Here is a 25540-nt window from a genome sequence, read left to right on the forward strand (position 1 = left end):
GAGACCAGAAGGGGGCATCAAATCGCCTGGAGCTAGAGTTGCAGGAGGCTCAAGCAGGTTTCTGGAAACCAAACTGCAGTCCTCTCTGAGAGCAGGAAGTGCGCTTAATCCCCCCCCCCCCCCAGCCATCTCTCCAGCCCCTGACCTTTATGGTTTCCTGATGGAATACTTTTCCTTTATGGGATCTTGAATTAAAAGCTTCCGTGTTCACAGTGGTAGTGACAGTCTTTTTTTCTCAGCATGTTTACCATTATATATAAAACCTTATTTTAACTTGTATCCAAGGTGTAATTTGCAAGTTGAAGCCTTGTTTTTACATAAGCATCAACACTGGGAAAGGTCATCGTCAGTAAACAGATTGCAGCCCAGCCCCACAAGCCATTCTCGCCAATGCTGTTAGCTTTGACTTAGAGTACAGAGCTAACAGACCAGTAACACAGGGCCCAGAGCTGCGGGTCACACCAGCCAGATAGCAAGTGGACTGAGCAATGACTGTCTGCAAACTTAAAAGCTTCGTCTTAGAACGGGTAATGGAGAATGCCACAGACACATCATGCCTGCCAATGTGCTGTAAAGGTTGGCCTTCGCAGAAGTCAGGACGCAGGTGTTAAAGAGACCCCAACATGGGTTCTGTAGTGACCTGGAGACTGGACCCAGCCTCTGAACTCCGTGGCACACGGGTTGCATGTACTTGTGCCTGTGGTTGGAATTCAGACACAGCTTTGAAGACGTAGGCACTTATGTGTGAAGCTCTTAGAACCTCCCCTTTGCTTGAACACGTCCTGTAACTGGAGGGTGATGAATCTAATCTGACAGATAATCTGAATTACATGTTTATTTCTTATTACTTTTCAGGGTCTATGTGTTTTTCAAACTTTTACTACTTCTTTGAGAATCCTGTATTACCCAGCAACACAATCTGGTTTCTCTCTCTCTCTCTCTCTCTCTCTCTCTCTCTCTCTCTCTCTCTCTCTCTCTCTCTCTCTCTCTCTCTCTCTCTTTCTTTTCACTCAGAAATCAATTTCCTTTATCTCACATGCTCCCAAAATAGTACAGAGTCCCTTTTATGCATACATCAGTGAACAGCTGAGTGATCAAAGCCCGGCCATCGTTTTCCCCCTTGCTGAATCAGGGGGAAATCTTGCCAAGAAGTGAAGCCTGCCTTGCTGACTGCACTTGAGACTTGTCCCCCAGAATCACGAGAGCGGAAGACAGTCCAGGCAGCGTACACTCATGGCAGCTCAGGACAGATTCTGCCGTCGAGCTGACAGCAGAATTCAAAGCTCTCCAGTTGCACTGGCATGCGAGCGATTTGAGCCTGGCTTTATTTTTAAGGCGGTAAACAAATAGTGAAAAGTACCGTGTACTGGCTGAGTAGCATTATGAGTAAACATGTCTTGTTTACTCTGTGCGTGAGACAGGTATGAGACAGCGTTCAAGTAAGGGATGGAGGGAGCCAGAGGTATAGATGGGCATGATGGCTCAGATAAGCAGACTGCATTTTTACGACTGTTTATAGGAAACTTACTGTTTGGCACAGGCATCCTATAGACCAGCAGCAACAGAACCCCGTGGAGTTAAGTTTAGAGCAAACTGTGGGTAGATGCTTAGGAACAGCCCCAGAACTAAAAGCAGTTGGGAAGATAGGTTCCAAAAACCCAAGCGGGTCCTTGTATTTAAAATTGTTACTGTGAAGAGAATGGTTTTAAAATCTGTATTATTAGAATACAATATTTATTCTAAGGGAAACTCTTGTGTGTTTTGTTCTAGTTTTATTCATTTGCTTTTAGAGGCAGGATCTATATAGCCTAGGCTGGCCTCAGACTCACGGAATTCCTCCTGTCCCGGCCTCCCCAGGGTTGAGTTTACTGTTAAGTGTTACCGAACACAATCTTAAAGTAAATCCTACTGAGGAGATTTGGTGGGATTTACCGCCGTTCACGTAGAGGTACACAAAATGTAAAATAGCCAACTTTCATTTTGTGTTCTAAGATTTTACATATTTTGGTAGAATTAAGTTTTCTCCTTTTTTTCTGTAAGCCACTTTGGAGGATTAAAGGTAATTTTTTCCTATACAATTTCATATTCTAACTTAAAAGAACATTTGCCCAGTTAGCAAGAATTGGTGTACTATGTTGGCAAGCACCTTTGAACTTTTTAGACTTTCGCCCTGTTTCCTGAGCTGGACAGGATGCTATTCTCTATCGGCCGGGGCCGAGGGCCAGTCGTCATGGAGGAGGCTGATGTAACCGTAAGAAACCCAGTGAAGTTTAGGAATGCTGATAAAGGGGTATTTGTTGGTGCTTTAACAGACAAAGCTTGCATGAAGATCAGATGCGGACCTAGCCACTAGTGAGCCGTAGCAGCGGTGGTGCACACCTCTAATCTCAGCACTCGGGAGACAGAGGCGGGCGGATCTCTGTCGGTTCAAGGCCACCCTGGGCTACACGAGATGAAAGAGAGTCAGGCAGTGGTGGCTCACACCTCTAATCCCAGCACTAGGGAGGTGGAGACAGGAGTGATTGGCTGTGCGGAGAGAGGACTGTAAGGCGGGAGGAGACAGGAGCTCAGAGGATTCAGTAGAGGTAAAAACTAGTGACTGGCTGCTCTGCTTCTCTGATCCTTCAGCACTAACTGGGGTTTTTATTATTAAGGCCAACTAGAATTTGAACTACAAGAAAATAATGAAGAATAGGAGTGTATTTACATATTTAATTTCAATGTTAATCTTTGGGTCCCCCCCCACGTGTGTGTGTGTGTGTGTGTGTGTGTGTGTGTGTGTGTGTGTGTGTGCGCGCGCGCGTGTGTGCAGACCAGGAGTCTAATCAGGCTTCTTCATCAATCACTTACCACCTAATTTTTAGAGACTAAGTATCCCATTGAACCTGGAACTCACACTGATTAAGCTAACCCCAGGAATCCACCCCTCTAGGTAGCCCTGGGCTTATAGGTATTCATGGCCATGCCAAGCTTTTAGCTTAGTTGTTGGGGAGTCTGGACAGGTTCCCTGCTTGGTTGGCTGTGCTAATGAGGGTGTCGTGTTAGTAGTGTGTTACTAGTAGCATCAGGACCATGCTTCTCTTACTTCCTGGGTGGGGAAGGAGTCTCTCCGGCTCCAGTGAGGTTTCATTTTGAAAAGCAAAGATTCTTGCTAAGGAGGCCCTGCCTGTCTCTGTGTTTGCTGTTCTAGACTCTGTTACTCGTAGTCAGCGTGATAGCTGTGGCGGCTGCAGTGATTCCTTGGATTATAATACCCTTGGTCCCGCTCGCCATCATCTTCTTGGTTCTGCGGAGATATTTCTTAGAAACGTCGAGGGATGTCAAGCGCCTGGAGTCCACAAGTGAGTACTGAGGGTCTTGGGTGGGTGTGGTAGATGCATCAAGCTCCCGTAATCAAGGAGAACGGTAACTGAGAAGACCGTGGAGTTCTACAGACTGGCTGTGACAGTTCTCACCTGGTTAGCATTCATTCAGCAGCGGGACATGGCTTATTGCAGCCTTCAGGGATCATTGTGGTCCTGGCATCTTGCAGAGCAGGTGACTTCCCAAGTGTGACTTTACAGCTTACCCTGAGAAAGGGGTAGATGCCCTGTGCAGACTAACACTCCCCCAGGAAGGGACCCTGCTCTGTCGCCCACCGCATACCCGCTCACACACGTAGAGGAGGCACACAAGACGCGTTTTCTGATGAATAACGTATCTCAGCGTGGGTCAGAGCTGACTTAGAAGGAAGTCATCGAGGACGTTTTCTTTTCTTGAAGGCTCTGGAAGTGACGGAGGAACAGATTAAAGGAAATTGGGGAGGGAAGGGGGGCGTCCAAACTGTACTCACGTGCCTTGAAAAGCGCAGTTTGTGCTGGTCATTGATGGTGGGTTGTTGTAGGTGCCGAGTCTTTGGAGATGCAGGCTTGACATTTCTTTCAGTCTCCGTGCCGGTTGGGGCAGCACTTGGTGGGAGGCTGCGCAGACTCAGCTGCTCTGGAGAGCAGCAACAGGGAGAGCAGCGGTGGAAATGCGTTTAGCCTATTGCTCTGTGTAACTTCCCAGTCTGGGGATAAGAAGGAAAATGCTTTATGGTTAGTGGCTCTATCCTGTGGGTGACCACCGGAGAGGCACCGATCAAGATCATGGCTCATTGTGAATGCACCAGCGTGTTTCATTATTCTTAAAATTAAGTCACACACACAGACTTCTTACTTTTAAAAATGTATAAGGACAACAGCCCAAAGTAAAGAATCGTTTTATAATCTTTCTGAAAGTATTTATTTATGTGTGTGCGTGTGTGTCTACACATGTATGTCCTTGGAGTCCAGAAGACAGTGTTGGATCCCCCTGGAACTAGTTACAGATGCTTGTGAGCTGCTAGATATAGGTGCTGGGAACCAAACTTGTGTCCTGTGGACAAATAGCAGGCAGTGTTAACCACTGAGCCATCACTCCAGCCCCCAAAAGGAAGGCATTTGTACCAGAAAATGCCCATGCTGACGATTGCTACTAGAATTTAAAGGCAGCTCACCTTCCTGAAGGCTGAGCCAGGACAAAGGACTTTTTTTTTCTCATGTCCTAACGCGCGTTTTTAAATAAACTCTAAAGACGTTCACCGTAACTGTGTAAAGCGAAGCAGGCTCCTAAAAGCCCTTGAGAGATTGCCAGTTGTCGGAACCAGTTACTTTGCTGTGAGCCCACGTCGTGATGTGGAACACGGTATTGTTACGGAGCAGGGGGCTCAGAGACGTAAAGGGCTGGCACTGCCGACTGAACCGCGTATCGGCGTCTCTCATTCATGAGTCCCGTTGAAAGGCAGCTGTGAGTGTATTCTGGACGGCCGGCCCCCAAAAGCAGCATCTTGGCCTAGACTTTTGTTGGTGGCAGGAGCCACCGAGCCTTTTTCTTCCAGTTCCGTATAGGATTTCCCCGCCTTGATGCCCAAGACATGTATCTTGATGCAGTTTTGGACGGGAAATTCTCATCCCTCTGCCTGGGTCTCTGACGGGCATTGAGGTTTGCAGCACTCCAGGTGACCGCAACAGTAAGCTTGATGGTAACCTCATGGACCGACTCTTGTTATCCATCTGAGTGAGGGTCTGTGTCACAGTGCCACTATTTCTATCAAGTAACAGTTGACGGTGCTCGTGTGACCACTGCCGCAGTCAAAAAGAAGCTGCCCGTTTGCTGCGGCAAGAAGGCTTATGTAAACCTGTCTCATCCTTGTGGCTTCAACGGGTTTCTAGAACCCCAGGGTTTTTATTTTTAGATAACACTTAATGATGCCTCTGGAGCCATAGATGGGTTTAGTGAGAGTTTATCTGACTGCCTTTATTCTCATTATTATTATCTATTTACTGAAAGCAACCATTTCAATGCCCATTGGTAGAGAATTGCATAAAACCACAACAGTGTCTGGATGCGTATCTAACCCTGAGCCTGTCATTTAGTGATGCCTAGATCGTGAAGGCACACGCCGTGTCTATCGGCGTGCTGTGATCCATTAGCAGCGTCTGCCGTGGGCACCAGCTGGCAGAGTGTGAGCCTGTGCCATAAGTTTTCAGAGCATAGATCCCGGCGTCTCTGATCTTTCAAATAAGAGCTCCGTGTCGGCTTCTCAAGGACGTTGTTCAACTCGAGAAGCCTAATGAGAAGTCCAGTAATGGCGGTGCCTATTAGACATAAGCTGAGTAAGATTTGGGGCTTCTCCCTGTGGCAACGCCCGGAGAAAAATACACCCAGGGATCCATAGCATGCTTCACTTGGATTTCCTTCCCCTGGCTCAGGTTCAAAGTGAAAACCAGACAGAGTTGTGTGTGGTGGAAACCAGAGTTGTGTGTGGCGGCCTGAGTGCCTGCAGTGCCGTCTTCTTCCCTCTGCGAAGGCTGTTAGCACCCGCCCTGTAAGGTTCCTATTGCCTGAGCCGATGCTTGGAAGTCCTTGCTGGCTACTGCCAAGGGCAGCAATGGGGATTTTGTGCTCACGGAAACGGAAAGCAGCGGTGACACCTCTCCCATAGCCCTTGATACCCTGAAGGTGTCCTGGCACGGCAGCCATGTGGCCTGCGTCTGTCCTCCACGCTTCTTCCCTGAAAAGAAACGCCAAGCCTTAGGCTGTGTCCCAGAGAGGCCTCGGGGGTCCTGGAACGTGCCACGGTGTTGCGAAATGCGGGGTTCCGTCCTGTCCGCCTGAAATTGGTGAGGAACGCCCGCCAGTGTCATAGTCTGTTTGAGGGTGCTCTTGCGCTGCCATGGGAAGAGACCGGGTGACCCTGCATTGTCTTTGCAGTGCCCTCAGTTTACCCAGCTGCCACCGTGCACAGCCCCGAGCAGAGAAGCAAGCACGGGAGAGCCAGGGTCACGGCTTAATGCACGGGTCCCGGCACTGCCTCACGAGCTCTTGGGGTGGGGTAGTGAGGAGGCCAAGCCGGTGGTAGAGCTCGCCTGAGCTGGGTCTGGTCCCCTTCCCCCTTCCGCCCTGGAGCCCACATAAAGGCGGGGGTAAGCCGGCCCCTGATCGCCGCAGGCATTGCCGCAGGACGTACTGCCACCTCCACCCCCACTCATTTCTTTTTTAAAAAAAAGAACTCTTCGGCTGCATTTAAATACAGAAATCAAGAGAAAACAACGCTCATTCTCCGGGGCATCCCCGTGCCTGTCTGTGTGACCACGCTGTCTCCCGCTGGCCTGTTTCCGGTACACACACGAGCCACGCGGATGGGTGGTGAGGCACCAAGACAGAGCATCGTCTCGTAAGTTGGAGTTCACTGACAGATAATGGAAGAATACATAGCCCAAGACAAGACACTGCGGTCAGAGAGAGAGATGCACAGTCTCTCCAATGGGCCTGTGGTCCTCTGCAGCTCCCCGAGGGGGCTCTTTCCTGGCCAGGCTACCTGACTGTGGACATGACGCAAAAGAAGCCTTTCCGTGTGATACTCCTTTCGGAAAGAAAACAGTCTCCTCCCGGGCGCTTGCCGAACCGGGACGGTGCCGCAAGAAGCCCCCAGGCACTTGGGGGCGGTTTCTGAAGGGGCCTGCTCTTTGATGCTGTCACTCTGATGTCCACGCTGCCCCCATGTCAGTATACCGACTAAACGTCTGTCTCCCTCTTGACGGTGGATACGGGGACCTGAGTGGATCGATCCCAGGCTCCAAAGAAGAGAGTCACAGGCTCACGTCAGCCTTTTACTGCAGGCCTCCGAGAACATCCCACCTGCCACGGAGCTGTCGCTCTGCAGATGAAGAGCACCTGCACGGACGACGTCCCTGCAAGTCCCTTACAGCACCAGGAGAATGCCAGAGCCCAGCTACGGAGGGCCCAGTGGACACACAACAACCTCTGAGACAAGTGACAGATTCTGCAGATCCCCCATGGACTCTGTCATTTCATTCAGGGCGGGCCTAGGCCCTCCCCAAGAGTCCAGGCTGAGAGAGCATCCCTCATTTGTGGGATGGACACCCAAAGTGCATTTGTATGCCAGGGATGAATACTGATCAACTACCCGAGTCCCCATAGATTGCTGGGGCCTCCTCACTGACACCCACATTCAGGGGGTCTGGATCAGTCCCATACTGGTCTCCCAGCCATCAGCCGGGATCCAAAAGCTCCCCCTTGTTCAGGTCAGCTGTTTCTGTGGGTTAAATGTCCCAATTTACTCAGGAATCTTGTCTTTTTCCCCTTCCTATGCAAATCTATGTATGTGTCTCTTAGAGTCCTTGTTACCCACGTTCGCTGGGGTTGTGGCCTGTAGGCTGGTTGTCCTTGTGTATAATGTCCACTTAATGAGTCTTTGTTCATCACTCCATCCCCTCTGTCACTAGATTCCAGGAGTTCAGTTCAGCGTTTAGCTGTGGGTGTCTCTGCCTCTGTATTTGGGGCATAGATGTTCAGAACTGAGACTCCATATTGGTAGATTTCTCCTGTGATGAGTATGAAATGACCTCTTTCATCTCTTTTGATTGATTTTAGTTTAAAGTCTAATTTGTTAGATATTAGGATTGCTACCCCCGCTTGTTTCTTGGGTCCATTTGATTGGAAAATCTTTTCCCAACCCTTCACTCTGAAGTAATGCCGGTCTTTGAAACTGAGGTGTATTTCTTGTATGCAGCAGAAGGATGGATTCCGTCTTCGAATCCATTCTGTTCGCCTGTGTCTTTTTATGGGCGAGTTAAGACCATTGATATTGAGGGATATTAGTGACCTTGGTTGCTGATTTTTGTTTGTTTTCGAGTTGTTGGTGGTGGTGGAATTGTGTGTGGATTTTCACCCATATTTTCTTTTGGCTGTTGGCAAACTGGGATTATCTATAACCTATGTTTTTCTGGTTGTAGGTAGCTTCCTTGGGTTGGAATTTTCCTTCCAGAACTTTCTGTAGGACTGGATTACTGGATACATATTGTTTAAGTCTGGTTTTGTCATGGAATATCTTGTTTTCTCCATCTATAGTGATTGAAAGCTTTGCTGGGTATAGTAGTCTGGGCTGGCATCCGTGATCTCTTAGTGTTTGTAGAACATCTATCCAGTACCTTCTGGCCTTCAGAGTTTCCATGGAGAAGTCAGGTGTAATTCTGATAGGTTTGCGTTTATATGTTACTTGGCCTTTTTCCTTAGCTGCTCTTATTATTCTTTCTTTATTCTGTATGTTTGGGGTCTTGATTATTATGTGGCGAGAGGCTTTTTTTTTTGTTATCCACTATATTTGGTGTTCTGTAAGCTTCCCCAGGACAGTCTTATCCACAGTGCAGAATGAGCCTGTCAGGGAACCCTCCTTGCCTGACAGTGGACATGGTGGGACCTGGTAATCATGAGCCAGTATTCTGGAAGCACAAAAACCCATTGCGGGGTATGTATTCCCCATAGCCAAAGACAGATGAAGGAGAATCTGTCCTTTAAATTCTGATAAGATGATGAAGCCACCAAGACTGCAGTGAGGACACGTGCTGCACTAGCCTCAACCTTGAGGATACGTTTCTATCGGGTAGTCATCTTTTTCCATCTGCGTCCATGGTGTGGGCACAAGTGCAGATGGACACCCAGGCATGGTGACCATAAAGGACTGTTCTCATGCTGGAGGGCAGAGGAAGCTTCTCTGGGATGCACAGAGGAGACCCTGTCCGTTTGGCTTACTTGTCTGTCTGTCTGTCTGTCTGCCTGTGTCAGGTACCCTTTTAGTTCCAGGGAAACTAGCCATATTCCGGCCCCTAAGATAACAATGTAAGAAGGGGGAAAGATGTGTCTCACATCACAGTGTGTTGTGATTAAGTCCTCTAATGAAATTATTTTTCAGAACGCTACTGCCCAAAAGTGTTAAAAAAAAAAAAAAGAAACTCAGTGAAAAATACTTTCTTCCCATAGAGACAGCTGGGAAGTATCGGGAAGCAAAGCCCTTGGGGGAATGGGCTAGTGGAGGGCACGGGAGGCTTGGCTTTGGTTGGGGGTGCACTGAACAGAAGCGCTCACTCCGTCTTTAAAACGAGGCTCTGACGTTGACCAGGGTTTGGGGGGGTGCGTGGACAGGGACTCCTGCAGGCTTCTGGGAGTGCTCAGACTCCAAACCTAGAGCCCCGTAGGGAGGCCTAGGGAGCACTGCTGGGTGCTCAGAGTCTACACCCTAGAGCGCAGGAGGTGGGGGGGGAGGGCGTGTCCACGCCCACAGCCCCTCTGAGCTTCCTGTTCTGTGTTCCCTGTCTCCACAGCTCGGAGTCCAGTGTTCTCCCACTTGTCCTCCTCCCTTCAGGGGCTCTGGACCATACGGGCGTACAAAGCGGAGGACAGGTTCCAGGAGCTGTTTGACGCACACCAGGACTTGCACTCAGGTCTGAACTTTTCTGGAAGTGGTTTCTACAGGTTGACGTGCTAGCTGCTGTCCCCTCGGGCTCGACGCCTGTAGGCGATGGGCTTCGTCGGCCCTGTACCTCTGCCTGCTCCATCCGCTCTCAGGCCCCTGAGCCCTCTCGGAGTCTCTCTCCCCATGTCTGGCTTCCCTCTGGTGGCCCTTGCTCAATCCCTTCCACCTCGGTGCCCTGTGGCTCTCTGTCTGTTCAGGGCCTCAGTCAGCAGATGTATTTTGTAAAAAGGCCTCCTGGTAAATGTTTCCCACAGTGAGTCCTTGTGTTGTCCCCGCTGAAATTGCTTCCTTTGCTGCCGTAAGTGTGGAAGCAAGTACCGGCGATACATCAGCATGGGCTGTGGCTGTGCTCCGGGAAGACTTGATTTTATAAACAAGGGCTGGACCCTTCTCGGTCCATGGACCATAGATGCTAACCATTGAGTTGGTGTTCTCGACCCGTGGACCATAGATGCTAACCATTATTCAGTTCATATTCTCGGCCCGTGGACCGTAGATGCTAACCATTATTCAGTTCATATTCTCGGCCCATGGACCGTAGATGCTAACCATTGAGTTGGTGTTCTCGGCCTGTGGACCGTAGATGCTAACCATTATTCAGTTCATATTCTCGGCCCATGGACCATGGATGGCTAGCCATTATTCAGTTGATACACACAGGGTAACAGGCATGACTTACTGTTCTTTGTGTTTGTGTGAGGTCTTTCCTCCCAGAAGTTTCAGAATTCCCTCCAAGTCTGTAAAACCTGCCCCACCTTTATTGTGTTTTGATGACGCGAGGGCACTTTAAAAAAAAAAACTACGCACGAGGCTCCTTTTGGCCCCTAAGCTGTGTGCCATCCCCGACCCCAGTGTGTGCAGAACGCTCAATTAAGGGAAGGATTGGAGGCAAATTGGGAGCTGTGCCCCTTGCTGTAGAACTGAAAAACAGTCAACCCATAAGCTGGTTCATATGATAGCCCAGTACTTCAAGAAACAGCAAGCCATTTTCATATCTTTATTATGATTATATATATGTGTGTGTGTGCATATATATATTATATATATACTTGTTACCTCTTAATTTTCTTTCAATTTCTTTTCCTTTTGCAAAGCCTCTGTACTGTTTGTGGTCTGTGTCGTACACTGCTCTGCATTCCCTGACTTTCTAGAAATGCTAAGTATGCGACCTTGCTGCCCTACTGTGTGTCAGCATCCCAGTGCCCGTCACACACACCGCAGTTAGGACGGTTTCTGTGCTCACTCACCGTGTCTACTGTGGCTCTCACATCCAGAGGCTTGGTTCTTGTTCCTGACGACGTCGAGATGGTTCGCCGTGCGTCTGGATGCCATCTGTGCCATCTTTGTCATCGTCGTTGCCTTTGGGTCCCTGGTTCTGGCAAAAAGTGAGTGCAGATGGGAATAACTATTTATGGTATGATTACAATTTATAGCTGTGTTTACAGTTGTTAAATTAAACTCTTGCCACCTTGTCTAATGGTGCATTCTGTGTGGTTCTAATAAAGTGTGCTAAAGCTTTTACAACGTGTCAGGGTGGGTAGGACCCAGTTGGGAAAGTCTGGATAAGTCCCTTTTATCTTTGTTAGAAGGAGCCGAGGTCTCTACCATGGCATTCTCGAAACTGCTGATCTCATAGCCAGGAGATGAGACCCAAGTTCACTGTTTAACATTTTTTTCCCAGACTGGGGCTCGATATTTGAGCCTTGGGGCTTCTTGGTGTGTTGGTGTCCCTACGTGGGTGAGAAAGATGCCCACCAGGAAGGAACACTGTGCTCATTGCCAGGTGGGCACCAGAGGAGCAGGTGTTGGCACGTGTGGCATGAATTCGCCATGCCTAAACCCTCTACAATAACACCGCCGAATCACACTGTTTATTAGCAGAACAATGGGAGTCGTGTTTTGCTTTCAAAAGGCATTGACTCCTATAACACATCACCTTGTTTGCAGTGGTTTCCAAACGCGGGTTACACGGGAAATGCAGACAGCGGGGTTACGTAGCAGGCTTTAAACCATAATGACAAGCCTGAATAATGACTCTGGGCCTCACGCATACAATGCCCTTTCTCAAACGTGTGTCAGTCCTACAGAGATTAATAAACTCATCCAGTAGCCTTTCAGCACTCATAATGGGCTTTTAAAACTGCGTCACGATCTCAGTCAACAAATAGAAATGTAAAGATCGACTTTTGTTGTATACAACTTGTTGGGTCCTCTTGGTAAGGCAGCAGAAGGCAGCGGGCGCGGGTTGCCATGGAGACTGACTGTCCTCTCTCCTTCCTCCCTGCAAAGCGTTGGATGCTGGGCAAGTTGGCCTGGCCTTATCCTACGCCCTCACGCTCATGGGGATGTTCCAGTGGTCTGTGCGACAGAGTGCCGAAGTGGAGAATATGGTAATGTTTATCTGAGACTTTTCAGCCTTTTAAAGTCCCCTCTGCCATTAAATGACATAAAAGCAATTCTTATGTAAAATATTAAAACTGTTATTTTTGCATCATAGCTCATGGAGCTTTTTTTTTTAAGGTCCTGCTTCCATCTGTTTAGCGTTAATGTAAAATAAAACTGTGTACATCTTTCTCTCTGTCTCATGCATGCTATGTCAGCAGGTTTTAGATTCAGCACAGGCTGTCTTCAAATGTAATAAATGCCTCTGTAGGAGGGAAGCCATGAAACCCGAGAGAGGATATAGGCTAATTTCTCAGAGGCCTGTTTATTTTTGTTTCTTAATGGGTAATTCCTTGTTCTTGGTAAGAGAAGAATTCAGTATTTTGAGGCTGTTTGTTTAATTAATAGCTCCCCCCATCCCTACACGCTCATCACCAGTTTCAGCATCTCCCATGCATGGAGTAGAAGGCGGGAGGCCCCAGCGTTACTGCTGGTCCTTTCCGGTGGGCAAGTGCCCACCTCTAATGTGCTTCCCCTCAAAGGCAGCAGTTACAGCGACAGCAGAAGGGTTAGTCAGCATGTGACCTGCTTCCTCTTTCAAAATATTTATTCCCGCCCATGAGATAAGCCGTCAGCATGAGATACCTCCATTTCGCTTCTCTAGCACACTAGAAACTGTTGAGTGAGGCCTGAAGATGCATGAGTGAGATAAGTGGTCTAGAACGAGTGGCCATTCTGTGTAGAAAGAGATTATTGGCTGAAGGTCATAAATTCTTGGTTTTTAAAGAAAAAATCCTTTCATCCTTGTGTTTTTGGAAGATTTTTATGTGTGTGAGCGTGCATGAGTGTGTGAGTGTGTATGTGAGTGTGTGTGAGTATGTATGTGTGAGCATGTGTGAGTGTGTAAATATGTGTGTGAGCATGTGTGAGTGTGTATGTGTGTGAGTGCGTGTGTGAGCATGTGTGAGTGTGTGTGAGTGCATGTGTGAGCATGTGAGTGTGTGTGAGTGTGTGTGTGTGAGCGTGTGTGAGTGGGTGTGTGTGAGCGTGTGTGAGTGGGTGTGAGCATGTGTGAGTGTGTGTGAGTGCATGTGTGAGCATGTGTGAATATGTGTGTGTGAGCATGTGTGAGTGTGTGTGAGTGCATGTGTGAGCATGTGTGAATGTGTGAATATGTGTGTGTGAGCATGTGTGAGCGTGTGTGAGTGTGTGTGAGTGGGTGTGTGTGAGCGTGTGTGAGTGGGTGTGTGTGAGCGTGTGTGAGTGGGTGTGAGCATGTGTGAGTGGGTGTGAGTGGGTGTGAGCATGTGTGAGTGTGTGAGTATGTGTGTGAGTATGTGTGTGAGCGTGTGTGAATATGTGTGTGAGCGTGTGTGAGTGGGTGTGTGTGAGCGTGTGTGAGTGTGCGTGTGCCTGTGTGTGTTATTTGTGCACGTTGCACGTGCATGCTGGAGGTTTGCATGGGGCACCGTCTTCACTCGTATTTTGAGGCGTGGCTCTCCCTGAGCTGGGAGGACACCGTTGCAGCAAGGCTGGCGTGAGCCCTGCCATCTGTCTGCACCCACTAACACCTGTGTTGTAGATCCTTGCTATCATGCGTAGGTTTTGACAGGGAATGTCCTTCTGCATACTTCTTTTATTTGTTGGTGAACAAAACACTGTCCAGTAGATGCAGGAAGATGGGTGGGACTAGGAGATGAGGAGGATTCTGGGAAAGGTAGGCAGAGAGAGGCACCGCAAAGAGATGCCACGTAGAGACCAGGAGGATAGGGCGTGCTGGGCATTCTCTGGTAAGATAAGGCCATGAAGAAATATGTAGATTAGGAGTTATGGGTTAATAATTAAGACAGAGCTAGCCAGTAAGAAGCTGTAGCCATCGGCCAACAGTTTAATAATTAATAGCATCCATGTGTTTATTTGGGGCCAAAGCTGCTGTAGGACCTGGCAGGAAGAAACCCCAGAAGCGAGGTTTCTGTTTACGGAGGTGCTGAGATCCAAACCCAGGTCTCCATGCTTGCACAGACATCCGCTTACCCGCTGAGCCATCTCTCCAGCCCCTTCTCTTGCTTTTTGCTCAGTGTTATAAGGTTGAATGGATTGGCTAGAATAATTGAAAGTGTTAGATGATGGTGAGTGAAATTGTAAGTCATCGAGGTCCTCAGTAGCCTTGTCAGATGTGAAGACCCACGCAGACTTGCCCAGCTGTGTGGAGGTCAGCTTTCTCCACCAGGAAGACCCCTGGTTCCTGACCCATGTGGATGCCTTTTTTTCTTTCAGATGATTTCTGTGGAGAGGGTGATTGAATACACAAACCTAGAAAAGGAAGCCCCTTGGGAGTACCAGAAACGCCCACCCCCAGGCTGGCCCCAGGAAGGGGTGATTGTGTTTGACAACATGAACTTCACCTACAGCTTGGACGGCCCTCTGGTACTCAAGCACCTGACGGCGCTCATCAAATCCAGAGAAAAGGTGCGTTTAAGCCACCTCCCTCCTCTCTAGTTTCCACCGAAGACTTAGGCCACGTCTGCGTGCTGACTTCCTGGTGGTCTGCCAGCAAGACCCAGCTCCTCTGAGGATGCAAATCAGTCCAACGGTGATGTAGATACGTCCTCTTTGGAAGTGGACCATGCCATGGGAAACTAATGTTTCTTTTTAAAAACAATCTCCACTTACCAGCATTCTCAGTTATTCTGAAGTGTTACGTAATAGTTTTTAATTTTGTTGTTGTTGCTGTCAAAAACATTCTTACTGCTTGAGGAGGAAACTTCTTCATACAGTAAAGTACCCGGGGTTGAGGTACCCTGGAATTTAACCTGACCAGAGTTTAATATATCTGATCGAATGGTTCATAATAATAATCTGATCTGATGTCATCCCTGGGTCCCTGTCACTGGGACGTCTGTGTCTACTTCCCTCCCATTGCCTTTATCCCTCTGTCGTTAAACAAATGCTCCTCCAGTCATGAAAATTTCCACTCCAGCCCTCCCCTCATCTTACGGGGCGCCCTAGTCTCTTTCCATGGTCTTTTTTTGCTTTCCTCCACGGTTGTCCAACCCCAAGCCCGTGGGCTGCTTGAGGCCCAGGCCAGCTATGATCATGGCCCACCAGAAGGTGATAAATTTACTGGAGACCTGGATGTGTTTCTGCTTAGCCGATTGTCCCTTTGCAACTCGGCTGTCCCTTGTAGACGACCTCGGTGTCGGCAGACTGGGCACCCTGCTTCTGTTTTTCCTCCCACAGCTGACTTCCTTCCTGAAGGGCAGAAGGGATTTGTTGCCTCCTGTCTGGGCAAGCTGCTTCGGTTGTGTTGCTAGCCAGGCCCAGACGTATTCTGGTAGAACTGGAAGGCCAGTTCTCCGCCACCGTGGAAGCCCAACCAGAGCTTGGTGGCCTGAGCCCAGGCTGAAGACAGGATAAGGTCCAGAGACTCCGGTGGAGTAGATGAAAGAGATCCAGAACCTGAGGCCTGGCGGGGCGGGACGGGGGCGGGGGCGGGGGCGGGGGGTGGGGCACGGACTGATCTTCCGGCAAGCTCACCTATTTCAGTGGCTCTAGAGCTCATGGTCTGGTGCCCTGGGCCAGGACCAGAGCTGACTCTTGGACAGACCAGACCATGGCAAGCCAGGCAATAAGAGGCGCTTCACCCACATGCCCACAAGCGCTGAGCCTTGGCTCCACCCCCACACGCCCTGGCTCCACCCACCCACACAGCGTGTCCTGGACTGCCCACCTGCTGTCCGGTCCTGCTGCGGGCTGAGGCTCGCTCGCGTCTTGTTTAGCGACCCCAGATGCGCCCACGCACAGTTGATAACAAACCACCGAGGCCTTACGGCTCTCCCTCTCCCACCCCTGCAGACGAAAGATAAGTTCGGGATCCTACGAAGTGCCTGCCTCCGTTGCCCTTGGCAGGTGGGCCAGGTCAAGGGTCATGCAGCTTGCTCAATGCTCTCACTGCGTGGGGACGTAGAAGCGTTAACAGTGCCTTCGGTGCTGTGGGCCTGCAGAGTCTGTCCCTTTTCCTTGAGGACCCACGTTACGCTTGCTTTTTTGTAACCGCTGTCCCTTCTAATGCTCTCCTATTTCAGAGCCTCCCCACGGCTGAAGTCTGTAACCCCACGGGTCTCTAACTCTTCCACTGAGCTCTCCTGAGGATGACTCACATACTCTTTTCGTTCATGCAAACTGTCTCTGCCTCCGTCAAAGTCTCTTCTAGAAGCCCTAGGAGAGCGTCTTAGTTGCACTGTGTTCAGTGCAGAATCATTCACGGTGACTGAAAGCTGGGAGCACCCTGCGTGTCCGTCGAGTGGGTAGGGGAAGTGTGGTGGATTACACGCTGCAGGTGGCATTCGGTCTTAACAGGGAAGGGGGGAATGCCAATGCATTCTGTAATGCGGACTTATGGACGTACCCTGAGGGCAGGCATTACATTGAGCGAAAGAAGCCACAGGAGCTTACTACTGTGTGAACCCTCTATGCCACCCGGACGTGTCCAGCTCACAGAACCCTAAAGGAGGGTGGTGGTTTCCAGATCCTGGGACAGAGGGGAGCAGGGAGTGAGGAGTGCCGTGATGGGTACAGGGGTTCTCGTCTTGCACACTGAAAAGAGCCCTGGATATGGATAACAACGGAGGTTGCAAACCAGTGTAAATATAGTTAACGCCACTGGCCTGGGTGCTTAAAATAGTTGTGATGGGGAATTTTATGTTATTTTCCCCTCGATTTTGAAAGTGTATAAAATAGCTAAGAGTGATAGTTAATCTAGGTGTCGATGTGATAAGATTTATAGTCACCTGAGAGACAGGCCTCTAGGCATGCCTTGGGGGTGGGGGTGGGGTCTTAGTGTATTTGGGTAAGGAGACTGATCCACTGTGGGTGGCGCCATTCCCTGCGCTGGGATCACGGGCTGTGTTGGAAGGAGAAATGGCGCTTGATAAGTCGTCGTCACTCTCTGTTTCGTGACTGTGGAGGCAGTGTGGTCAGCTCGTGGCGGGCAGACCCTTTCTCTCTGTTTCTGCCAAGGTGTTTTTGGAAAAGTAACTAAGACAGCTGCACTTGAGTATTTTGCCACAGGTTTGTCTTTCCGTGTGTGCCTGTGTACATGAGTGTGTATGGGTGTCTGTGTTGTGTGTGTGCCTGTGTGCGTGAATGCCTGTGTGTGTGTGTGTGTCTGCGTGCATGCGTGCATGTGTGTGTGTGTGTCTGTATGTGTGTGTGTGGGTGTCTGTGCATGTCTGCGTGCATGTGTGTGTGCCTGTGTGCGTGGATGCCTGTGCGTGTGTATCTTTCCATGGGTGCCTGTGTGTGTGCATGTGTGTGTCTGTGGGTGCGTGCGTGCATGCATGTATGTGCGCATGTGTTATGGCATGATTTTCAGTTCTTGATCTATATCTCAGGGTCCTCGGGCTTCTGGAGGTTAGGGAACAGTCCATACTCTTCCCTGTTCCCAGTAAATGTCATTCTGGGGGCGGGGCCCATGCCAGATACTGAGGCAGGCAGGGGGAAGCCTGTAAGAAAACACTCTGTAAGAGAACCCTGTCAATAGCCCCTTTCCTAAGCGCACGTGTGCGAAACTGCTCCCTCCCCACTCACTTTATTTTTATGCTTCTGTGGGTCGAATCCGGGGATTTACATGTGACAGGCAAATGTTGTTCTGCCACTGCGCTATAACCCGGCCCCTGGAGTGTTAAATACTTTGCAAGCTGCTCCTTTTAAACTCTCCATACCACCAACACGCTTAATGGCCTCATCACAGCTGTGATTTAATGAGTGATACCCTTGTGACATGAAAGAATAAATGTACAACTTGGTGCCCAACGGGTATGCAACGAGCACCTTTAGCAAGCCACTTGGCAAAAGCCCGATCCTAATTATTTCCCCCAGCTTCCTTGTAGGTCCGAAGACGGGGTGGCTGACTGTGTGGGAAAAGCGTGAGCTGCAGCTCTGATGAAAGCCGAGCCTCTCCGACGGCAGGCGTCCTTTTTTCCAGCCGTGTAGGATGCGTGCTTGCTTGCAGACGGAGTGCACTTATCAGATCTGACGTCGCAAGCGCGGTTCTCTTAAATTGCGCATGTCTTCAGTTTCCCTGGGAGCCACAAAAGATGAGTTATAAAGAGCTCTGTTGAACAAGTTAGAAGATGGTTGTATATAGTCCCACATTTGCGTCCTGAGAGCCTAAGCCTACCCCAGATCGTAGGATTACCTGAGATGCCGAACGGTTGGAGAGGAAATTGAGTTTGGAGGCTGAGTTTGTCTGAGGTAACTCGGTCTTTGACTTGGGTCTTGCCCACCCCAGCCCAGGTTGTGCATTGTCTTAGCTAGTGTGCATCTGTCGTTGCTCACATCTAGCTAGCTGCAGCATGGGGTCCCCCCTCCTTCTGTCTCCTCCCAGACCCACTTTTGCAGCCACGACTCTCCGTGTTGGACTCAGGCTCAGACATAGGAATGTGCCAACACAGCAGAAACGGGCTTTGTTCCCTTTCCGTGACTTCCTCTGAGCTCCCTGGAAGTTACGGTGAAGAAGAAACTGTACTCGCTACTAACCAGGTTCCTCATTTCTGAAAGGACATAAATGTGATCAGTAGTACACCGGGTCTCCGGGTTAGCGGCTAAACGCTGGCTGCATTTTTCATTTAGGTGATTTTTGTGGTTGATTTGATCATCCGAGAGAGTACTGGGCCATTCAAAAGCATTTTCCAGTTCTAGAAGTAGATAGATTTGGGTTTGTTATCTTTTTTTTCTTGCTCAAAGCCATTACTGTGATAATTCATTTTTACAGATGCATGCTAGACCTTGCTATAATGTCGCGTCTGCTGCGCGGCCTGTGTCCGAGAACATGCGGAGGGTGTCGGGGATTGACAACACAGAGACTTGTTCAACGATGTAAAGAAAACTTTAAGCAGGCCCCAAAAAGGTTCAAGAAAACTTCCTAAGAAAGGCTCCCACCAGAGAAGCTTCTGCTCTCTCTTCTCCCCTGGCTGGTTCTGCTCTGACCCCAGAAACTGATCTCGGCGTGGCAGAAGAGGTGGTTAGTCTTTGGACAAGGTCGAGGTCAGGGTGGTTTCTCGGGCAGGCCTTTTCCAGGAACTTAATGCCCCCAGGCATTGTATTGTTTTTAGTAAACATTGTCTTACAGCTGCCTACTCCCAGGCAGAAGGGGAAGTGGGTCTCTGCTCAAGGTCTGGTGTTCCCACACTATAATGCGTGAAAGTATTAGCTTCCTACCTTTTCTCCCCTTTCGTGGAATGTTTTCTCGGAGAGGCCTCATCTCTCTGCTGGGCGGGGCTCCCACTTCCCCCGCCCCTGCCTTTTCCCCAGCTGAGCCTGAAGCATCATATCCCTGAACTTGGTAGGGATACAGACACTCTGGTCCAGACCTAGCGTCTCAGTGAGCCCTTGATTTCTATGAAACTTTCTTTTACACCCCGTTGACACCATGGGTTACCTCACCCTCTTCTGGGACAGCACATGAGAGTCTTAAGTGGAGTCCTAGGTCGTGTGTGTGTGTGTGTGTGTGTGTGTGTGTGTGTGTGTGTGTGTGTGTGTGTATGTTTACTTTTGTTTCTGATTTTGGTTTTTTGAGACAGGGTTTCTCTGTATAGCCTTGGAACTCACTCTGTAGACCAGGCTGGCCTTGAACTCACAGAGATCCGCCTGCCTCTGCCTCCCGGGTGCAAGGAGGACTAAAGGCGTGCGCCTGGAGTGTTTCTTTACTTTTAAGCTCTGTCCATCGTGATACTTTGACTCTCCCTGAGCGCACCTTCACAGGTGTTTCTGCGTCTGTCTCGTGGTGACCTCTGTTTTCACGTGCAATCCCGCCATCCCGCAGCAACAGCCTCTGTTACACACCAGGAGCTGCGGTATTTGAGTTCTGCTTCTGCAGGCACTCCGCATCTTCTTTTGAAGTGCTTATACCTGTTGCTCTGTAGTTCCAAGCCTCAGGTTTTATTTTAGGGAAGTAATTAAGGTTGTTTGCAAGGGTGTAGCCTCCGAGGTATCTGACACGATGCCGTTTATAGCAGCAGAATATTTTGTCAACAGCTGAAACATCCACAAGCAAAAGATTCATTAAGTAAATAATCGCGTGTAGTAGATCACACTGTGCCTTAAATGTTTAGGCGAAATAGTAAGCGACATGGCATGGTTGAAATGAGTCTATGTCTTTGGAACACACCACACAAATGCACATGTACGCACACACCACACACACACACACACACACATCCACGAATGAAGTGTCGTTCCGTCAGAGTGCGGTACTAGGGTCAGCGTTATGAACCTTCCAGATCGCACTGGTTTGTAGTGGAGATGAATTTGTTGTATTTGTTTGTAAGGTGGCCTTGCGTTCAGCAGGCGGTGGTGGGAATTAAAGGATCTTTGGAAGTTGATGTCAGGCTTCCTGGGAGGAAGCTGGACAGAAGATAGGCGATGAGAGCCTGGTCTCTTGATGGGGAAGAAGCTAGAGATGAGGGGGAAGTCCAAAGCCGCAGCCGTGTTGAGCGGAGCACTGGATATTCTGTCTTCGGGCTGCTCTCAGCGTCCCCTGTCTCTCGTGGGCACATCCAACCATTCCCCTGGAGTCTAACGTGGCTTGGGTTTTCACCAATGGATCCTTTTTCCACATGTCACAAACATGGGTTTACCTGTCTCCCGACATGGAAGTTTGTAAAGCGAATATCCAGAGATGAGTGAAACGTACGTGTACGCAGAGACACATCTGTGTACAAAATCCAGCTCTCTGCAGGTCCTAAGTTAGTGCTGCCCATATGGTGGATGACACCTGCAGAGACTTCAAAAACTTCCATGATGAAAACACCTTCCTTACAGTCACGTCTGTCATTCTTCGCTGATTGTCTTTGAAAGCATCCAAATGATATAACGTGTAAATCACCACCCCCCCCAGCGTGTAACTAATAGGTGGTTGAGTTTGGTCCCCTCCCTGTTTAAATGGTGAGGTTTTAATTTTTTTTTAATTTACTGAATTAGTTTACACATGATAGCACATCCATGCGTTCATTGGCTGCGTATTTTTGGCAATGTCATGTCTTTGGACTCTCTCACAGGTTGAGCAAGCTCGCTGGAGGAGACAAGGCTGGTTTTCTGCTCATGGGTTTAGACATACGCCCCTCAGAGGCCAGGTTTTACAGTGGTTTTCTCCCTGACCAGCATCCACCTTCCTTTGATGTTATTGTCAGAGCGCTTCGTTTCTCTCTGCTCTGACTTTAATAGAGGAATGATTCTTCACACTCATCTTTCCCAAGGGGCAATTGTAGGTATTAATTGGTCTGGAAAATGCCTTTTGAACTGCTGGGATGAAAGGCCCAGAGTGAATAGCGAAGGCTATCTGTGGAGCCGCCGTTGTTGATCGCATTATGCGTGCTTGGGCTCCTGGTTGCTGCTGTCTTTAACGATGTGGAGAGAGGACGTGCATCTGCAGATTTGAAGGTGTTTCCTCTCGAGCCACAGCATAACCAGATGGCTAATAACGAGCGATTTAATTTCTCTAGCAAAGATGAACTCACTGTAAACGGCAGGACACTGGTTGAAATGATGCTTCTCTGTGTATAACCCTTCTGGAAGGGGCTGTCAGCACCTCCACAGAATTATCCGAGCGGCTCTCAAGGTTCTGCGGATGTGATGTTCAGGAGAAAAAAAAATACCCTTCTCATCACGGACCAAGGATGCTACTGGTTAATCCCTAGCAGTCCTATGACTCTTCTGTTCCCAGTGGGTCTTACCCATGGCCGCTTTCCCCAAGACTTGACATTTTGGGTTGCCACAGCTTGGAAGCTGCTATGGAGATCCAGAAAGGACATCCCAGGGTTCAAGTCAGCACCCGTCATGAAGAGCTGCCCTCCCTCACAGGGTCAGCAGACCTGAGGCTGGGCGGCTTTCAGTCAACACACAATAGGAAGTCTCATAGCTCACCTTCAAAAATGAGCATGCCCACCTAGGTCGGCTACATGTGGTTAATTTAATCCCTCCTCTGGCTGTCTTTACAGGTTGGAATTGTGGGGCGAACAGGGGCTGGAAAGAGTTCCCTCATCTCGGCCCTCTTCAGATTGTCAGAGCCTGAGGGGAAAATCTGGATCGACAAGATCTTGACAACTGAAATTGGACTCCATGATTTAAGGAAGAAAATGTCAATCATACCTCAGGTATGCAAGTTAGAGCGTCCACACATGTTTCTTTTATGGGGGGGTAACTGGAGTTTAATTGCCTTTAATTTTGTTGCTTGATTTTTAATTGGATGGAAGGATTGACCCTTTAACCAATAACCATTGGGGCATAGTTTAGCAGATATTTTCAACAGCTGTTTCCATAAATACCTCCTGTGTGTATGCACATGTGTGGGGGGGAAACAGAGAGAGAGAGAGAGAGAGAGAGAGAGAGAGAGAGAGAGAGAGAGAGAGAGAGAGAGAGAGGGAGGGGCAGGAAGAATAGGGGAAGATTCGGTACTATTTACCTAGTTTCATTCTGGCTTCAGCTTCCCCAAGTGTTACACTTTTATTCGTCGATAATTACATAATATTTAGAGTCAAGATATGAGGGACTTTTGCTGTAGGCAGTGAGCCTGCCGTTTCCCCTTTGGGGATGATCATCTCCATGTAGGGTCTTCCGTGGGGTGGACACAGACTGTGAGAGTTACAGAGCGTATAAACTCTGCGTACACTTGCTAAGAAGCTCGACTTTAACCGGGAAGGGAGCAGAGTCCTGGGGGAGACTTGGAAAAGTTTGCATCTCTTTGTACTACTGCTAGGGTGGCTATGGTGTCCCCTCTGGAAACAATGCTAAAGACTAACCACCTCAGTGCAGGCTGAGCCTCACACAGGCCCAGCACCTGGCCGCCATGGTGATGGAGGTTTCGGTAGCCTTGTCCTCCCGGTTGATCGCGTGTTCTGTTTTGCTATTTTACAGCAAAAGTCTCTTAGTCAGGGTCCAGAGACTGGATTGCACACGCACGAGAAGCTTTTAGTGTAGTTCAGCTTTTAGTCTTTATTGAGTAATTACTGTGTTCTGGGTAGACAGCCCCAGGCAGCACGGGGCCTGACCCCACAGGCCTGCAGCCTGCAGCTGCGGATGCCTGAAGCCTTCATCCTGCCCTCAGCGCTGACACGTGCATGCGTTCAGCTCCAGGCCTGCTGCTCGGGGTTTCCGTTTGGCATGTTTCCTCACTCCGTAACCTTCACGGGGAGCCGGGGACCCCACACCCCACACATGTGCACACCCATTCCTGATGTGAGAGCTACATAGAAGACACGGGCCAAGCAGCCCCGCTCCCCGAGCCTGTGCCCATGCTGGGTCATTACGTGTTTATTATGAAGGACAGAGAGCCTCACGCTCTGGGAGAAGGAACACGTGGGCTCCGGGCCTGTGGCATCCTGTAGCTGTCACTTTCCTGCCCCGTCCCGTGAAATAACAGACAGGTTGTGGAGGAATTAGAACTCTGTGTTTTGCTGGCGGGACTGTAAAATGACACAGCCGCTGCAGGACACAGCATGGAGACAGCTCACGAGCCTGATGATGGGGCTGCCATGTTATCCAGCAATCATGTGTGTGTGTGTGTACACGTGTGTGTACACGTGTGTGCTCAGGCATGCACACACGAACACACATATGTATACATGAAATGATCAATTGCGTGTGTCTGTATGTGTGTATACGTGTGTGTGCTCACGTGTGTGCTCGTGCATGTGCACACGCACGCACACACATATGTATATATGAAATGATCAAATGCGTGTGTGTGTATGTGTGTGTGCTCACGTGTGTGCACACGCACTCACACACACATGTATATATGAAATGATCAAAAGCAGGGCACGGCAGAGACACTTGTTCGTTTGTGTTTGTAGCAGTGGCATTCATAGTAGCCAGGAGGTAGAACCTCCCACGCGCCCATCAACAGACGAGTAGCTAAAGACAGAGCAGTTTGTACAAACAGTGGGAAGGTAACTCAGCATCCAGAAGGGAGGAAATTCAGATGCGTGCTGCGACATGGGTGAACTCTGAAAGCGTGATGTGATCGCAGACCGGCCAGCCACAGAATAGCAGTGGATGGTTCTGCTCGTGTGAGGAGTGGTCAGATTCACAGAGACACAGAGCAGAAAGGCGTCCGGCAGGGACTGGGGAAGGCAGGGATGGGAAGTAGCTTTGTCTGGCGGACATGGGGGTTAAGCTTCTAAGAAAAATGAAGCCCTGTGACTGGTGGTGACCACTACAAAAGAGCATAAGATTGACACAGGAGCTTTGAAATAATGAGGAGTGGAGGAGCCGGAGAGACGACTCAGTGAGTGAAGACACACGCCTCGAAGCCTGACGGCCTAAGTTCAACTCGGTTTACCCCCATGGTGGGAGGAGGAAACCGACTCCGAAAGGTAGTTTCTCACCTCCGTAAGCACGTGTGCGTGTGTGCCCGTGGGTAAGTAAACACAGTGGTAACAATAGCTGTGTGGCTAAGAGGTAGATTTCATCTTGTGTATATATTCTGACAAGTTCTTTCGAGAGATCAAACAACAGCCCTCTTAAGAAAGAAAACAAATGGAAGAAATCCCCCATCCCATAGGCTCCTCTGAGTACTAGAAATGTGGTTACAGCTGAGTTCAGATCCCAATCGCTATCTGTGAAGATTTCTTTGCCTGATCGCAGGCGTGTCCGTAAGCCCTCCCGTACACTTGATGAAAGGATCCAGAGGCGTGCTCCGTGCTGCTTCTCGTGCTCCTTAGTAAGAAGTGCTTCCGTGCGTGTGTACATGGGGGAGCTCTAAATAAGGAATCAGCGTGAGACGATTCTTGGCACTGCTGGGGATGTTTTGGAAGCACATCTGAGCAAAGACTGAATACACCTTGACATCACCGGCCTTGGTTCTGTTCCATGAGTCCCCACCCTCCTTTTGTGTGCCGAGGCTCTGTGGATCTGCTCCCGGGAACGCGTTCACAAAACAGAGCTCCCTAAGCTTTGTGTCCTTGTACACGGTGGCCGCCGAGCATTGTGAGCGTGGAACCCTCCTACGCCTGCCTCCCAGATGCAAGTTGGTTGATAGAAGAAACGATTTAGAGAAACCGTGCAGTGTATGAAAGGCCCAGAATAGCCTGTTTCAGGGTGTGAGCGTAATGTCAACCCGTCCCGTGTTTCCATCCCTCTCTGACTGCAGGGATGAGTGGGCTTCGATGCAGGCACCTTACCTAACTTCGGAGGCTTAGCTCCTGTCCTTAAACCGGGGTCTGGTAGTTACCTCACAGCTTCTTCATGAAGGATCAGGAAATGGAGGTGACCCGATCGATGCATGGTCCCTAAGAATGTTCAGTAAAGAGTAACCATCATTAA

At 49.4% G+C, this 25540-nt stretch overlaps 1 protein-coding gene across 1 annotated transcript in view; it reads left to right on the top strand.

Moving 5' to 3' along the window:
* Positions 1-25540, top strand: part of Abcc4 (ATP binding cassette subfamily C member 4) — a 197369-nt gene that overhangs the window by 140050 nt on the left and 31779 nt on the right. Inside the window, exons 21-26 of the mRNA XM_005079412.4 lie at positions 3191-3341; positions 9684-9803; positions 11110-11220; positions 12125-12225; positions 14495-14686; positions 22216-22371. Coding sequence (XP_005079469.1) covers positions 3191-3341; positions 9684-9803; positions 11110-11220; positions 12125-12225; positions 14495-14686; positions 22216-22371 — 831 coding nt within the window. The remainder of the gene's footprint in view (positions 1-3190; positions 3342-9683; positions 9804-11109; positions 11221-12124; positions 12226-14494; positions 14687-22215; positions 22372-25540) is intronic.

Source organism: Mesocricetus auratus, unplaced genomic scaffold, assembly GCF_017639785.1.
Source record: "Mesocricetus auratus isolate SY011 unplaced genomic scaffold, BCM_Maur_2.0 Super-Scaffold_2245, whole genome shotgun sequence".
NCBI lineage: Eukaryota > Metazoa > Chordata > Mammalia > Rodentia > Cricetidae > Mesocricetus > Mesocricetus auratus.